Raw genomic sequence first — 17,047 nt, 5'->3', positions numbered from 1 at the left:
CATGGGAGGAACCCATAAAACTTAACCAGCTACGCAGCATATTTCAAAATCCCCCTTTAACAACAGCATAACAGCTTTACGAGTGCCAGACAAAGGGACACACATTAATGGCTTTGTTGTTTTTGTAAAATACACAAAAAAATATTTACAATTTTACCATATATTTTTTTTTTTTGGTTTAAATATAAATACTTTTTTAACTGTGGGTAATAAATAATTGATATTTTTGACCCTGTTCTAAATTCGACCGTATTAGCTTTTCATCTTCCCCAATTTCGTTCAGACTATGTTCACGTTTCCAAAAAACTATAAACCTAGTTAGTTATTTACGTGTTTCCTTTAGTCAGAAACATATATTGGATCTGTGGGAACATGTTCGATTAAAATTATACAACGAAGCTTCAGAAAAAAAAGAAAAACTTTATTTTAAATTTACTGATACTGGTAAAATGGATTTTAATAGATTTTGCAACAAAAGAATTCTTTTAAGCATTAAAAAGGCCAATATTCCTTACCAAAACCTACTTTATTTTCGATTAATAAACAATAATCTCTTACGAAAATATTATTTAACGAACCATTGTTCGTTTGCAGTAAAATATATGTTAAGAACCGATCAAGTAATAAATGTTTAAAAAAGAACAAGTGTTCTCTTAAAATATTATGTTAAAAGGTCCCAAAAATACAAAAAAAAATGTTATGTATTACGTCAAACAAAGTGATAAATTAAAACGTTGTTTAAGGGGCTATACTATTGAATAGTTAGTAGCTTTTTTCAAATACCCCGACCTTGCAGCTGCGCATAACCCCCCAATGCGTCAGAGGCCTTTGAAGTGAGTTAGAGCTCGGCTTGTTTTGGTTTTTGGCAGTTCGTGTCGCACCGCGACATGTTCGATCGAACCAACTGAAGCGTCTTGGCCAACTGGGGAGCTACTAGGCCATCGCGGAGTCTTGCAAAAGCTCAAATGCGCAACGCCCGCCGTTGAGGTTGCACGCGAATTTGAATTACCGCCGCGGATCAAAAAGAAAAACGTTAAGTCGCGAGAGAGTTGGCGAAGTGATCGGAGTGAAAACCGAATTTGGCGCAGCGTTTCAGCTAAAAAGTCTATCTGTGTGCGCCCAGTGAAATTCAGTGAAAATTTGCTAATTTCATAGCACCGGCCAGCTGTGCACCTGGATTAAAGCACATACCGCTGTGGATTGAAACTGAAAACGAAACCAAATCCCAAACCCAAGCCAATCAAATAGTTTCACTTTTTATTGGATTAGCCGCCGCGGCAGCAGCAGCGGCAGTAACTCATCTCAATTAAACAGGTTTGTTGAGCAATCGAGGGTGTGGAGTCCGCGGCTAATTGAAATTGAAACCAAAACCGAGCTTTAAGTGCGGCTCGTAAACATGTCAAAGGTGGGCAGTCAAATGTCGTTTCTTTTCCAAACCAGCAACTCAATCATTTAATGAGCTGAGCCTACGGTAATTGAAAACTCAAGGTGAACTTTTGGCATTTACGATCGAACGATCGCTTCTCGATTCTCCGAAAACTGGAATAACCAAGTAAACAAGTGGCTCGCATTCTGTACAAATATTATTTTTTGCTCGTTTCGAAATTATGTCAGAGTACTGGGGTACTTTAGTCCCCTCAAAAGTTCGACATGCGCAATTTAAACGGCTCTAAAAACGAGCGAGCCAAAGAAGAAACGACATTAACTGCGCCAGTCCAAGTCGAACCGTTAGGCGTAAGCCGAAAAAACCATTTCGCAAGTGTGGTCTAACTGAAGTTAACTGTAGCTGCAACTCAAAAAAAAAGAAACACAAAGTTGGCAATAAGCCAGCCGCCAAGGGAAAGAGCCAAAAATACCTGTATGAGTCGCTTTTGGACTTTAAAGTGGAACACTTGGAGTGCTAGGTTCCCAGGGGAGATGGGCCAAAAGTTCAACACTCGCTTGATCCAATTATAGATAGTTTCCAGTGGGCCCTTCAGGTGGTAAACTTTGGCTTATCTGCATAAGATACAGCTTAAACAGCTTAGAAAAGGCTCAGAAAAAGTGAAAAAGTTCAAGGGAAAAGATTCATCAGTATTATAGAGTCTTAATACTGATGAATCTCAAATGTTGAATTTTTATCCAAATAAGACATTTTACAAGTACCATAAATTTTTTTTTTTTTTATTTTGTAACCAAATTCTGAAAATTGTATTTTAAACCTTTAGGAACCCAAGATTTTCACAGTTTATTTTTTGAGTGGAACGGCTGGGGAGTGGGTTATAGGTTGAGTACTTGCACTCGCATGATCGGATTATAGGCATTATGAGTTGAAGTGCTCCAAAGGCAAAGCTGCCATGAAATCCCTTCGGTTATGCAGTGCCTCCCTTCTCACCCAGCCGACTGACATGTGGCCTCATTTCACCAATCATTTAACTTTACACTCTAGTAACTGTCGGCCAAGCATGTCAGGCAGGGTCAAGACTGCCATCGTAGGTCGCCCATCTGCAGTACCCACAACCCATTAGCCACACTTGACTCCCTTTGGCCCACAGTCAATGACAAACAATAGAGATAGAGATAGAGCCGAGAGCTAAATGTTGAGGTTTTTTGCAGCTTTTTAGCTTTTTGCAGGCGAGGTGAAATCTTTGGCAGGCGGCGCGCCCAAGTTTTTGGCCCAAGTTCAAGTCAGCAGGCTTTCATTTCGGCTTGGTTGCAATGAAAATGGCACTCCAAAGTAAACTGGCCTGGTTTTTCAGAACCATGCAACAGCCAAAAAGCATACACATTTTTGTTTTTCGGTTTTTTTGTTTGTTTTTGTAGCCGCCAGTTCCGTGTTGAAATTTCATTGTGGATCGACCAGGTGTTGGCCATTTTTCATGTTTGGCCAATTGCAAATGCGGCCACTCGCTATTGAGAAAATGATTCACACAGTTTTCACCCAAAACGAACAAAAACGCCAAAGCCAAACTCCTATGAAGGAAACAATTAAATCAAAAGACTTAGGCCACAAACTTTTTTGTTAAGATGCTCATTTAAAACTTTTGACCACTGCGGAAAAGATGCGTTATATTATTACCTAACCATAATGAGGGAAAATCCTCGGTGTCATTAAAGTGGTCAGGGAGTTAACCCGTAGCTGAACCATTTTCAATGGACCGGAAAACGCAAGCTCACACACACGCACAAGACGCAAAAGTGAATTTTTTATAAGTATTGTAGAGAAGACAAAAAATAAATAAAAATAAATGATGTATAAAGTTGACTGGTTGTTGCTGGCTGTATGTTTCTTTGGTTGTTTTGCCAAAGTGAAAGCGCAGCGACGTCAACGTCAGCGGCGATGTCTGCGCAGATTAATCACCCGGCCGTAAAGCGAAGACAGTTGGGCTCCTAAAAAAAACAGATCTACTATTTGGATGGGTTCGTGACCCTATCGAGTTGCTCTCCATTTTCATATGTTACGCAACCAAATCGCTTTGAATTCTTTGCCGCGCCCCGGAAAGCAGATGCAAATGTATGCCCAGCCGATGATGATAGTGAAAGTGTCTAGCTGAAATTTGAATCTCACGGTTTGCTCGTGTGACGTCAAATGCCCAAGCTTAGCAACCACATTACTCACGCACTCACACACACACTCTCTCTGTGTTTTTTTTTCGATTTTTTGCAGCCGCAGCAGCTGAAAACAGGAAATTTTTTTGGCAACTCTTGGATGCCCGAAAATGGCACACTATGATCAACGTTGGCTGAAACTCTTCTCCGGCTGCCTTTTCCTCTTTTTGCTGGCTCTGCAGGTTTCGGAGGCCAAGCGATCAAATGGTGAGTGCACAAAAAAAAAATATTAAATAAATAATAACAAAAACTATGAAAAATTAGCAATTCATCCGGAAAGCTTATTCAAATCGGAATATTTGTATTTAATTGTTTCCAATTCTTTATGTTTCTTCTCGTTATTGAGATATATCGTTTAATGAAAATTATGCCTATTAATCTAAGACATTTTAACAACTATTAGTATACCATAACTTTGGTTCTTTCATAAAATATCATACCTGGAAAAAACCGTAGATAATTTCTTAGCTTTTGTGGCTGTGTAATGCCAAAAAGGCAGGGCGAATTGCAAGTCAATGACTTCTTGAGCCAGAACTTAATGTTTTTGCTTTGGTCTTTTTGGGCAGAAAGCAGTCATTGAACCCGCCACCAGCGAATGTGGACCATTATGTGGCTCATTAAGTGCCAAGATGCAGCTGCATAATTAACGTGACGTGCGGATATTCGTGTAGAACTCACAGAGTCTGGGTGGTGTGAAAAATGGCACGCCATCATTAAAAAGCGCTTAGCTGTAGAATACGCCAGCCACCGTTAAGAGACCCCGCCAAAGAGCTAGAGCAAAAGGGAAACAAAGCCAGCCAGCCAGTCAGCCAGCCAGCCGGCTTCCAAATGCAGCGGACACTGTGTCAGTCGGTCAGAAGAGGTCCCAGACCCAGACCCAGGCCCAGTCCTAACTTCCACTCACAATAGGCCAACAGTTCTCTAGGTACTTACCAGTTTGCCGCTTTGATTTCGTTTTCGTTACGGTTCTGTTTTATACTCGTTTTTGTTTTCCGTTTTTCGCTTCTTTTTTTTACATTTTTTTTTTTGCCGAGCGGAAGCCGAACGAAAGACTCAAGCGACAAACTCGATTTGGCCGGGGAGGCGAGAATAAAAGTCGCCTGCAAATGACGTCTAGTGGCCGTTGTTTTACTGCCTGATTATATTCATCATTGGCCAGCTTTAATGGCCAGCTGCCCGACGGCTTTTGCTTTGTTGTTGTTGCTAGCTTCATTCACGACAGAAACTGAAAGCCATTTTCATTTCTTTCTTTTTTTTTTCGTTGCTGTCTCTTGTCCAAACGGCAAATACAAATTGATGGCCAACTCGAGCTCGAGGCGCTGCCAAAAAAAAAACTTTCATTCAATTTCTAGCGAAAACTCCAGAAAAATAAAACCAACGGCCACAAAGAAAGGCAGTGAAAAGTAAATAAAAATAAATAAATATTTCGGATGAGCCGAAGCGGATGTGCGGCAAAAAAAAAAGAAATCTTCAGAGATAAGTTCAGCGATTACTCAGCGGCTGCACCACCGAAACTTACTTTAAAAGCATATGCTTATGTACCTTAAATGGTCGTTATTCGGATCATGTTTCAGATGAAAAAGGAACTAATATGGCAAACATGATATCATGATGAACGTGTTTAAAATAATCAAAACTCAAAGAAATATTAAACGGGATCAATATGGAATAAACTAAGATTTTATTGAATTTCGTTAAAAAATAAACCTTCGTTTATATGGCTTTCTTTCATATAGTTATGTACAATATAAAACAGTTGTCTATTTGCTTTTTTATTTTAAACGAAAAAAGTTATATTTTGTAAATGCTTTTTTTTTAATTTTAAAAGCAGGGCAAAGTTTTCGATTTTTCCTTCGTTGCACATACGTTTTCAGTACTCCAAATACCAGTTGACAGTTGCATAATGACTGATGCATTAAAAATATATATCGAAAGTGCATAGGAAGTGACCAGCAATAACGACTGCAATTGACGCAACTAAAGCTCAGAGCTGTCGCAACCCCGAAGGCAGTGTTGCGTGCTGGACAACAACAAATAAAATCGGGGGAATCGGGGGCGGCATGAGGTAATGGGGGGCGGGATGATCACTCACTTTAATTGCATAACCCAGTCGAGACAATGGAATGGCTCTTCCCAAAGCAGAATGCTCATAGCATCCCCAGCCAAATCCGTGGCCATTTGAAGCGAATTGCTTATACGCCTCGTGGACAAGCTGTGCGCATACAAAACGCTTACTTCAAACCTGGCCCTGGGACGGCCAAACAACAACTGCGAACGGGGCTGGCACTGTAACAACAATTTCAGCAATGCCGCCGTCGGCCACTCCATTTTGTATTTTTAATTTCAATTTTGCAGTTTTCATAGACGATGGGTTTTTTTTTGTTCAGCGCACGCGTCACGTCTTAAAAAAATAAAAGTGAAATTGTCGTAGCTGGGATTCGGCGGTTGAATAACACGAAAGTATGTCAGACACTTTTCCCCCCCTCACTAAAAAGTAAAACAGAAAACAATATCATATATATATTTTTATTGGCTTCTAAAATGGCAAAGCCCTTTAATTTGAATAAAAACCTAAAAGGATACAATAAAATAATGTACTTTTAAAAAATACTATATAGTGTTTAAACATATAAGTAGAAGTTTCATAAATATTTATCAATCCACAATGTATTCATTAATTTTCCCAACTTCTTTTGTGAAATTTGTCGGTTTTAAATAAGTTAAGTTTCTATTTTCTCTTTAAATAAATAAATAATTTTAATGATTTTTATTCTCGTTTTATAGCTAATCTTACAGCCTGCCAGCACTTAAGACGCTCGGAGACGAGAAGAGCGAAATTGCTGCAATCCGGATTTGAAGGACCATCCGTTCGGGTGCCACGCTGCCAGAAGAATGGTGACTTTGACAGCATCCAATGCGAGGATGAAAAAGCTGGCCGGGATTGCTGGTGTGTGGACGACTACGGTGTGGAATTGCCCGGCAGTCGTAATGAGACGCGTTCGGGGGTGACCTGCTCGGAGCCGAAGCATTGTGCCGCCTCCGCCTGTCGCATGTTCTGTCCCTCGGGATTCGCCCGTGATCCTGCCACTGGCTGCTCCGTCTGCCGTTGCCGGGATCCCTGCGATGGTCTGGAGTGCCCGCGCGGGCAGTCCTGCCAGCTGCAGGAGGTGCAGTGCAAATCAGAGCCATGTCCGCCACTGCCCACCTGCAAGAAGGCCCGATCTCTGGCCAATCTTTGCCCAGCTGGACTACCACTGGCCATCGACGACACAGTGAGGCCCTTCCTTTGTGGTCAGGATGCGGGCAAGCCGCAGTGTCCTCCTCTCTACCAATGTCTGGTGGAATCCGGCAACGATTACGGGGTGTGCTGCCCCAGTGCACTGACCTTCCAGAAACCCGGAATCTGTCCGGCACCGGAGCAGACGCAGTACACCGAACGGACTGGCTACATGTGTGGTGCGCCCTGCTCCCACGATTTGGAGTGCCGCAACCTGGAGAAGTGCTGCTTGACCAAGGGATGTCAGTTCAACTGCCAGCAGCCGGGGAACGTCACGGGCTGCCATCAGGCCAAGGCCTTGGCGGACATCCTGTCGATCAATGAGCGCGAGGGACGCGGCTATGTGCCCGAGTGCAATGGACCTGGTGGCCAGTTCTCGCCGAAACAGTGCTCCCGGAATGGACTGGTCTGCTGGTGCGTGGATCCCCGCACCGGACACAAGATTAAGGAAACTATGGGTGCTGCACAAAATGTAAACTGTGAGGGTTGGGAGAACATGATCAGCAGATCATATGCCCGCAGTTTCCAGATGGAGCAGTGCGATACCAATATTTGTGCAGCTGTCTGCGAGTACGGATTTAAGGTAAGTGATTATAGTAAATTTACTCCATTTAAATATTTTCCCATTGATTTTCATCCAATGCGGCTGTTTGTTATTTTAAATATGAAAATATTCAAATTTTTATAATTGATTTTATTATCTAATGAACATTTAAACCGTATAAAGATTAAATAAAATATATTAACATCAAATAGAAGTTACTTTAAATCTTATATTTTCTACATTAATTAAAGTACAGGTATATTATTATATCATGCAATTTAATACGCATTGTATTTAAAATGATAACTTAATATTTTATTTAAATATTAAGTATTCAATTTTGACTTCAATATTCAGATATTTATGTTTACTTGGATCTTTAATTAACCTAATCTTAAACTTTTATTTAACAGAACGATCACAATGGCTGTCCCACGTGCGAATGCTCCGAGCCCTGCGATGGCTTCAAGTGCTCCATCGGCTCCCATTGCGAGGTGGCCACCGATCCGCTGTGTGAATCTGGTTCCTCGCTCTGCGCCTCGTGGCCCGTCTGCAAGCCCGACCTGGTCTACTCCAATCCCTGTGACGTGGGCACCCCACTTTCGGACTCCGCCACCGGCGAGGTGATGTACTGCTATGAGGAGCGGCAGGGACGCAGCTTCCAGCCAACGGCCTTCTTCGAAACGGAACCGGAGTCGCAGTCCAAGCAGGGTCGCTCCATGAGCAATCGCATCATGTGTCCGGAGCAGTACAAGTGCACCAAACTGCACCGCGAAGCGGAAAATGTGTGCTGTCCAGTGCCGGAAAAGGACACTCCTGCCGAGGAGTCAATGGGATCGCATCAGCAAACTAGTGAGTTCTATCTCTACCTTGTGTTACATTATATTATAAGTATTTAACAAATACGTTCTGTATAGTGTGCGAGTATTTGAGGGACTTCTCGGAGCGCATGGAGGGCACTGAAGAGGGCATGCAGCTGGCGGTTCCTTCGCCCCGATGCACCGCCGATGGGGACTACGAGGGTCGCCAGTGCCAGCTGAAGAAGATTCGGGTGACGCGCGCCGAGCAGCGCAAGATTCTGGAGGAGAACACCATACGGCGCATGAGGATGCTGCTCGCCAGCGCTGCTCCAAGTGTGCCGAAACGATCTCGTCGAGACTCGGAACGCCTCAAGCTCTATCGCGTGGAGGATAGTGCCTTGAAGGTCCAGGTGGCTGCTCCCGTGATGGGACGCAGTGCCAAGGTGATCGACATGGGTGCGGATCGTCAGCAGGGATTGGGTCAGCTCTTCGAGACGGAGTTCAAGAAGGTGGCTTCGGCCTCCAAGCGGCCGCCGGAGAACGAGGATGAGCTGGTCGAAATGGAAGTGGAGCAGTGCTGGTGCGTGGACAGCTTTGGCACAGAGATTCCCCGAACGCGGGGCTACAATGTCAGCGAGGACGCCTGCCGAAGTTTGCGCGACGACCTGGACTGCCTGGATCTCACCTGCAGAATGGGTTGCGAGTATGGCTTCGCCCTGGATCCGGATACCCGTTGTCCGGCCTGTCAGTGTCGTGATCCCTGCGATGGGGTGACCTGTGGCTCCGGCAAGGAGTGCCGCGTGGTCGACGTGAGCTGCGAGGGTGAGTACTGCCCTCCAGTGCCGGCCTGCCTGCCGCGAAAGCCGGGACAGTGTCCCTATCTGGTGCCCCCGGGTCCGGACAACCTGGATGCCAACACCTGTGCCTATGAGTGCCGCACCGATGCCCACTGCGAGGGGGCCCGACGCTGCTGTTCCAATGGCTGTGGCACCCAGTGCGTGGACCCCCAGCTGAAGACAGCCTGCCAGCATCTGCAGGCCATCCAACTGCACCAGAGCTCCGAGCTGGGCATTCCCGCCCGTCAAATGGCAGTGGCCCAGTGTGACGCCAGGAATGGCAAGTGGGAGCAGGTGCAGTGCTCGCCGGATGGTCACTGCTGGTGTGTGGATGACCAGGGTAGAATCCTGCCCGGCACTAGGGTGAGCTCTCCTGAAACACCCAAATGCCAGGAGAACTCCAGTTTCGCCTGCCCACGGACGAACTGCAGCCTGCAGTGCGAAAGTGGCCACCAAATGGACGCCAATGGATGTCCCACCTGCCAGTGCAGAAACTACTGCCACGAGGTGAGCTGCTCACCGCACGAGGAGTGCCAACTGATCCACGTGGAGTGTGTGGACAGCCCGTGTCCCAAGATGCCCATCTGTGTGCCGCGACGCGCCTCCGTCTGTCCCGAGGGCAATCCCCTCCAGCAGGGCGACCTGGACCTGAGCTGTGGCCCCCACAACGAGCACGAGGCCTGTCCCACCACCCACTCCTGCCAGCTGAATCCGGTCAGCAATCGCGGCGTCTGCTGCTCCAAGACCCGCGACGCCTGCTTCGAGTCCATGGACAACGGTTGTCTGGCCGGTGGCAAGTCGGAGCGCAATAGCACTCGCTACCGGTTCAGTCCCAGGGCCAATAAGTGCCTGGCCGTGGTCATCGACTCCGAGGCACCCGCCTGCCAGACCAAAAACCTCTTCCACAACGAACTGGCCTGCAACTCCGTGTGTCCAGGTGAGATTTCCGGTTCTTCTTAGACTTCAAATTCGATCTACTTACTTTTTGCTTACCTAAATATCTCCGAAAATGTGGAAAACTTATATATACTTTAAAATATGCTGAAAAATATTTATATATATTAAATTATGCACCTTTTAGGTTATTTTATAACTTTCTTTCAAGAAAAAAATTTATAAACTTTAAATGACCAATTTTTTATGTTTTTAGTCAATTTTGTACAAGCTGAAAGATATTAATGTATTTTAAATAATGCATTTTTTAGTCTTTTCGACAAGCGTACTCAAATATTTCTTAAAAGTATAGAATGTTTATACAATTTGGTACAATAAAAATATTTTTGGGCTAAATTGTTAAAAAAAGGTTTAGATATGATGTTTAAGGATAAGCATTAGGCTTAAAAAGTTTATGAAAGTTTGCAACATTTTACTGGCAAATAAACATACGTTCCTAATTTTTATTTTTATTTTTATATTAATTTGTAATAATACCTGAGCAACTTCTTAATAATTTATTTTATTTTATTTAAGTTACATTTTATTTTAGTTTAGGATGAACTAAACTTTTTTTCAAAAATAATATGAGAAACTTAAAAAACTTTAACTGAAAAAAATTTGTATATTTTGTTATATTTTCTAAATTTTAAATATACCTAATTTATTTCATTTCGTTATAGTTCTAACCCAGTGCGAACGCCTGAAGCTTAAGAACAGCCTGGCTGCCCAGCGCACGGGCCACTCGTCGGTGTGGTTCCAGCCACGATGCGATCCCGTCACCGGCCACTGGAGCCCGGTGCAGTGTCTGGGCAAGCAGCCCCAACCGGCGGACAGGCACACGGAGATTGTGAGCCGGGCGTTTGCCGCCGAGCCCGCCTCCGCCGCCGCCGCCGGAGAGGAATCGCCCGGAGTTTGCTGGTGTGCGGACAAGAAGGGAGCTCCGCTGAAGGGCACCCTCACGCGGGAGAGCGAGCCCATCTGCAACAGTCGGCAGGCGCGGAATCGCAAGAATTTCGAGGCCGGAGATCCGCTGATGGAGCAACTGATTGCCCAGCTGACGCAACTGAACGATGTGGCCAGCGAGGCTGTGGACTTCGATGAGCTGGAGGCCAGAATTCTGCCGGCCACCGCCAGTGCGGCGGAGTCCAGTGTGACGGAGCGGGTGCTGGAGCTGGCCAACTCCCTGCTGGACTCGCAGCTGTCCGTGGAGCAGGCCACGCTGAAGCCCATGGAGCTGAAGACCACCCGGTGTCGGGCTCTGGCTGCCACGGCTCCATTTCCGGTCAGTTGCGACGAGGCGGGTGCCTTCCGGCCGCTCCAGTGCAATGGAAGGAGCTGCTGGTGCGTGGATGCGGCCGGCAACCAACTGCAGGCCACGCATATCTTCGGGGCCGGAGATCGGCGCTGCAACCATGTGCCCATCGAGGCGGTGGCCATCGAACTGCACCTGACCAACAGCAGTGGCCGGAGTGTGAGGAACGCCTACGACACCATCCGGCGGGAGCTGCAGCAGCTGCTCGGCGGCGAGTCCGTGGAGAATCTGCGCGTGCAGGAGAACTTCGACGGATCGGCCATCGTCCGGTTCGAGCTGCACAACGAGGCCAAGGTGGACATGGCCTTTGCCATCGAGGCGGCCATTTCATCGGGTGATCTCCGCCTGGCCGGCGGTCACTTCCGGCCCGATCTGACCCGCTCCCACTTTGTGCACCGCAGTGCCCAGGTACCGGTGGCCCAGGCGGCCACCGCCCAGGACGAGTCCATCCAGCTGGTGCTGTTCATCATGGCCACCAGCTCTGCCTTTCTGGTCAGCATATTTGTGGTCTATGTCATGCTGAAGCGGGGCCGCAGCCTCAAGGCCGTGCCCTCGTATGCGAAGGGTGGCGCTGGGAGTGGTGGTGGCGACAAGGCCGTGGACTACTCCGCACCCATCTTCGTGCTGGCCGCCAGCGACATGGACGCCCAACCCCTGGACAGCATCAAGGGGCTCAAGGCGTAGAGGCCTTTGTTGAGTTATCTAAATCAATTTGTAAATAAACGAGAGCAAATTTAAGACCTACTTTTAGGGGGGAGGAGGAGTTCCACGACAAAGGTCAGAGGCCTCGATTCCGCCCCAACTAAGCCAAAAGGGGCGTGCGACTAGAGGGGCCCCCACCATCGCATACCTATCGCATATCGCATATGTTCTAGCACCCTAAGACGATTAATTTATGAATAAAGCTTTAAAATCGAATACAATTTGGCATTTTTTAAGGGGAAAAGTTTACAAAAATTTAACTTTAATTCAACATTATTAAGCAGCTGGTGTGATTAATGTTTTTCAAGTCCTTCAACAATACAAAGAAAAACAAAGTAAGCCTCTTGTTCTAAAGAATTCGCTATTTGTGGTTCGACCTAACGGAAAAGACTAGTCGCAACTGAATATTTCGGGTTCTAAAGACTACAATTATAGACTTTTAAAAGCAAGCAAGCAAGAATTTCACTGCATTTAAAAAAAATTTTAACAATTTTTCAAAAACCATTATTATGATTACATTATTTTTATAAATTAATCATCACTACTAAATAATATTAAAAAAAAAAAAATTATTTTTATAACCATATTGTTGAAAAAAAACAAAAAGAAGTCTTATAGAATCTGTTGATAGACTCCCTATAATTTAAAACAACCGTCTTTGTCAGCAAACAGTTTTTGATTTTAATATTTATTAATACATGACATAATTGTCCGCCTGTATGGTATGTTTTACGGATGTATATCATAATGACCGACCGATCGATCGCTATCATTACGAATAGCTTCATGAGCGCACCTCATTCCTTTCCTTTCGTGCTGCATTAACGTATAACATTAATAAATTTTGGCTTCATTTCATGCAACTCGAACTCAGTTTTGTGTTTTTGTTTTGTGTATATATATTGAGTAGAACATTCCCCGCGAATCGGTCAATTGCTAGACATTGGTATAACTATATATTGTTCATATGTATCTTGTATATGTGTACGTATGGATGTGTATATCGTATGCTAATTGCTAACAAAAGCGCCGGCCCACAAATGGAAATCCGAGCAGCTCTTCTTTGTGTCTTGTTAATATCCTAAAAAAAATTGTAAGTGGCTTAAAAAGTATGCTCAGAGTTAACGATAGATAGAAAAATGCAATACTCATGGATACAATTGGAACGATTTGTAGATTTTCGATTTGGAAAATGCATTGCTTATATGTAGGGTGGTTTGTTAGACTTTAAACTTAGTAATTAGTTGAATGCGTTTAGAGAATGTAAGATCGTTGATCGTAGAGAAGACTTGGTTCCGTCTATTGAGCAAATTGGATTAGTATGCCATCGGCTTAAGCTACTTGTTGCACATGCAATTCAAACGTTAATATCGTAAAACTCTAGTGCAGATTGTTCAATATCATGGCCAACTCCAAGAGGAGTGTGTAATGAGTCATGACTGGATGATTCAGTGCATCCAATGGAAGTTTCTCGCCATCTGCTCGTGTGTACGGGGCCGTATACTCCCCTAATATTTGGTTACGTGGTTAGTTACTATTCATAAATTAATGCTTTTCATGTAAGTGAGTGTGCGTGTGTGTGTGTATATATAAATCTTGTAAAATAACTAAATGTTTAGTCGCCGATAGCCAAAAACGACTCAATAAAATGACCGCAAAATGTACGTATAACAAAATGAACGAGGAGAGCTGCGGCCAGGGATGGATTGTTAGGATTGTTTTGGTTGGACTCCTTCTGTTCTGGACTCTAGCTACTTTCTACTTTCCAGCTCCGCCAGCCGAGCCATTGTTGTTGCTCCGGCTGTTGTTGTTGTTGTTGGCATTGCGGAACGGAATCGATGCGCGCTGATCCTCCATGCGACCGCTCTGCACCTTCATGATCAGCGAGAAAAAGTCTTCGTCGGGCACGGTGGCACCGCGTCCCGTCTGTCCGCGTGCCGCCCCAGCCACAGCTGCCTCTGGCACTGATCGCGGTGGTGGCTCCGCCTCCGCATCCATGGTGACATTGGGGCGTGGCAACTCGGATCGCTGCTCCTCCAGCCGCGAGCCTTGGCAGCGCATCAGCATGTCGAGGAAGTCGTCGTCCGGCTGCTGCGTGGTGGTGGCACTCCTGGCCAGCGGCCCATGACCGATGGGCGCCGCATTGGCCGACGAGGGCGACTTCAGGCCAGGCAGATTGGTGGGATCCACGAACAGTGAGTTCTGCTGCACCAGCGGCTTGCGGGTGGCACCAGTGGCCACCGCCGGAGCGCCGGCTGGCATCACCTTGATCGAACAGCGCTGGTCGTCCATGCGCTTCGACTGCGACCGCGACAGCATCTCGAAGAAGTCGTCATCTTTGGCTTTTCCGGTGGCCAACGCGCGACGTTTCTCCTCCTGCATGCGCTTGCCGTCCGGCGTGATCTTGATCAGGTCCAGCTGCTCCATGCTCTGGCGACGAACGCGCACCTGAGGGTAAACAATAAACAGCAATTAATGTGGTTATGACTCTGGGTTTCACTCTCACAGCATGTGATTTTTGTGTTGGTTTTCCCTTCATCTAAATATTTACCCAACCATTAGTTTTCAAACACTGCTAACAGCAGGTGTCCATAAACAAAACGTACAAGATTCTCTTTTAAAAATGGAAAAATTGAAAGATTTATGCTATGACTGAAAAGTTAGGGTCTTTTGGAATATTAAATAAGTAAATTAGGGCAAGCATAAATTATAGTTTTTGTTTTTTAAACCTATTATGTTACAAAAGAACTCAATTATTGTTAATTGAAAAGAAACAAAGTAGCTGTTGTATATAGATTAGGTTACCAGGGCAAACAAAATGGTTTACCTCTGCAATTCTTTGAAAACTATGTATTTTGATTAAAGTTATAATTTATTTGATTGAGCTTTCAATATTTCCAGATTTCCGTTAACTGACCAATTAATACAGACAAATGTAATCAACTGGACTATTCAAATTAACCTTTTTAATAGATAGATCAACCATCAAATACAGAGATTTGAAATCCAATGTATCCAAGTAAATTTTACTCACCATTCTTCCCTGCGAGTTCTCTGATTCGTCCGACTGGTGTCCACTGGCCGAGTGATCCGATGCGGAGGATCGTGCCTCCTCCTCGGTGGGCGATGGCTCCGACTCGGGCAATCCCAGCAGCTTCCGCAGATCCGAGATGTTCACCCTGGCCGTGCTCTCGCCCACGGGATCGTGCAGCTCCTTGGCCAGCTGCAGGTGCTGCTCCGCATAGCGCAGCGCTCGCTCGTGTCCGCCGATGGCAGAGTGGGCGTTGCCCAGCGACCAGCAGGCCCTGGCCTCGCCAATCCGGTCGCCCAGCTCCTGGGCAATGGCCAGGTGCCGATTGTGGTACTCGATGGCAGTGTTGAACTCGTGCAGCAGCGTGTACGTGTTGCCCAGGCTGTAGCAGCTCTGGGCCTCGACCTCCCGCTCGCCAAGCTCCACGGCCAGGGTCAGGGTGCGCTTGTAGTGCTCGGCGGCATCCTCGAATTGGCCCAGGAAGATGTGCGAGTTGCCCAGATTGCTGTTGGCCCTGCGCTCGGCAGCCCGGTCGCCGAACTCCCTGGCAATGCGCAGTCGCTCCTGGTGGTGCTCGATGGCCGCCTGGAAGTCTCCCAGCAGGTAGTAGGTGTTGCCCAGATTGCCGCACGCCCGTCCCTGGGCACCGCGATCGCCCAGATCCCGCATGAGCTTCAGGTTCTCCTGGTAGAATTCCACGGCCCGGGTGAGGGCCTCCTTGACGTCGTCACCGAATTTCCCGGGGTTTCGCTGACCCAAATGCTTGCCCTTGGCGTGGTACACATTGCCCAGGTTGTAGAGGGCCCGACCCTCGGATAGGCGATCGCCCAGCTGACGGGCCAGGGTCAGATGGCGTTCGCAACAGATGGCCGCCTCGTCGAAGCGTCCCATGACCTTCAGGGTGTTGCCCAGGTTCCCCGATGACTTGGCCTCGCCCAGGCGGTCGTTCATGCTCTTGGCCAGCGTGAGATCGTGCTTGTGGTACTGCATCGCCTTGTTGTAGTCGCCCAGGTAGAAGTAGGCGTTGCCCAGCTGCGAGTAAATGGCGGACAGAGTGCGGAGGTCCTCGGTTCCGGCCTGAATGGCCGCCTGGAAGAAGGCCACGCCCGCCCGGCAGTCGCCCGCCTTGCACAGCCGTTCGCCCTCGAGCGCCAGCTCCAGGCACATGCTGGATCCGCCGTCGGATCCGGAGCCCTGCTGCGAGTTGCCGTCGTGGGAGTTGGCCCCACCCGTGCCCAAGCCCAGGCTGGACACATTCTCCGCCGATGCGGACAGCGAGGACATTCTGCTGCGACGAAGTCTCGCCTTTTTGTCGCGATGCTCCTTTTGGGGATGCTCGAAAAACTGGGAGTTGTCCACTTTGCGTCGATGTGGCTTGGGGGCGACTGCAAGGGGTCTTTTTGCCTTCGGCCTATCTTTCGACACTTGGCTGCTGGCTTTTTATGGGTTGCGGCAGGTGAAATTTCAACAATTAGGTGTTCTTTTGTACCGTTTTTCTTACTAATTAGTCTGCGTTTCTGATTCACGGCCAGTGTGACCAGAGCGAGCAGGCGGAAAATAGTATGTTAGTAATGTTAGTAAGGGCAGACACCACTGTACAGTTAAAATTTAATTTTGTGTCAATTTGCCGTTGGCAAGAATTTAAAATAAATTATAAAATTATCTTATTAAAGTTTGGAGACAATTTAAAATTCTGACAAATTTTGTAGTTTTAAAATCTAATTGTTTAAAAGGATTTGTGAAAAACATTTCAATAAGCCGTCGAAAGTTAACATGGTCCCCCGTGCTGTTAACGCCCAGCGATACGCTTACCAACACTAGACCCACCGACTGAACGTGCATAGGCCGCTGTATCGATGTTTTCAATGTTTTTGGTGGGAAACATCGAAGTTTGAAATAAAATTTTGTTCTTACTTACTTTTACTTTTTTTTAAGTGGTTCCAAGCAATCCCGACTCTTCCCAACTTTCATCTGAATTTGACGGTACAAAAAGGTTAGCGGTTACACAGGCTTTTAAACGT

At 46.3% G+C, this 17,047-nt stretch overlaps 2 protein-coding genes across 2 annotated transcripts; one reads left to right on the top strand and one right to left on the bottom strand.

Moving 5' to 3' along the window:
- The first annotated feature begins 974 nt into the window (after positions 1 to 974).
- On the top strand, positions 975 to 12,211 carry LOC108147265. The gene is made up of 6 exons (XM_017273670.2): positions 975 to 1,314; positions 3,647 to 3,795; positions 6,373 to 7,448; positions 7,823 to 8,261; positions 8,327 to 9,982; positions 10,662 to 12,211. The coding sequence occupies exons 2-6, from the start codon at positions 3,699 to 3,701 to the stop codon at positions 11,975 to 11,977; spliced, it is 4,584 nt and encodes a 1,527-aa protein (XP_017129159.1). The 5' UTR covers positions 975 to 1,314; positions 3,647 to 3,698; the 3' UTR covers positions 11,978 to 12,211.
- Positions 12,212 to 12,652: 441 nt separating this feature from the next.
- LOC108147268 (G-protein-signaling modulator 2) lies at positions 12,653 to 16,578 on the bottom strand. Its single transcript, XM_017273673.2, has 2 exons — positions 15,030 to 16,578; positions 12,653 to 14,443 (listed from the first exon to the last, which is right to left on the bottom strand). The coding sequence occupies exons 1-2, from the start codon at positions 16,308 to 16,310 to the stop codon at positions 13,754 to 13,756; spliced, it is 1,971 nt and encodes a 656-aa protein (XP_017129162.1). The 5' UTR covers positions 16,311 to 16,578; the 3' UTR covers positions 12,653 to 13,753.
- Positions 16,579 to 17,047: the final 469 nt, after the last annotated feature.

Source organism: Drosophila elegans, unplaced genomic scaffold (assembly GCF_018152505.1).
Source record: "Drosophila elegans isolate 14027-0461.03 unplaced genomic scaffold, ASM1815250v1 contig_476, whole genome shotgun sequence".
NCBI lineage: Eukaryota > Metazoa > Arthropoda > Insecta > Diptera > Drosophilidae > Drosophila > Drosophila elegans.
This window is presented reverse-complemented; position numbering and strand designations above follow the sequence as displayed.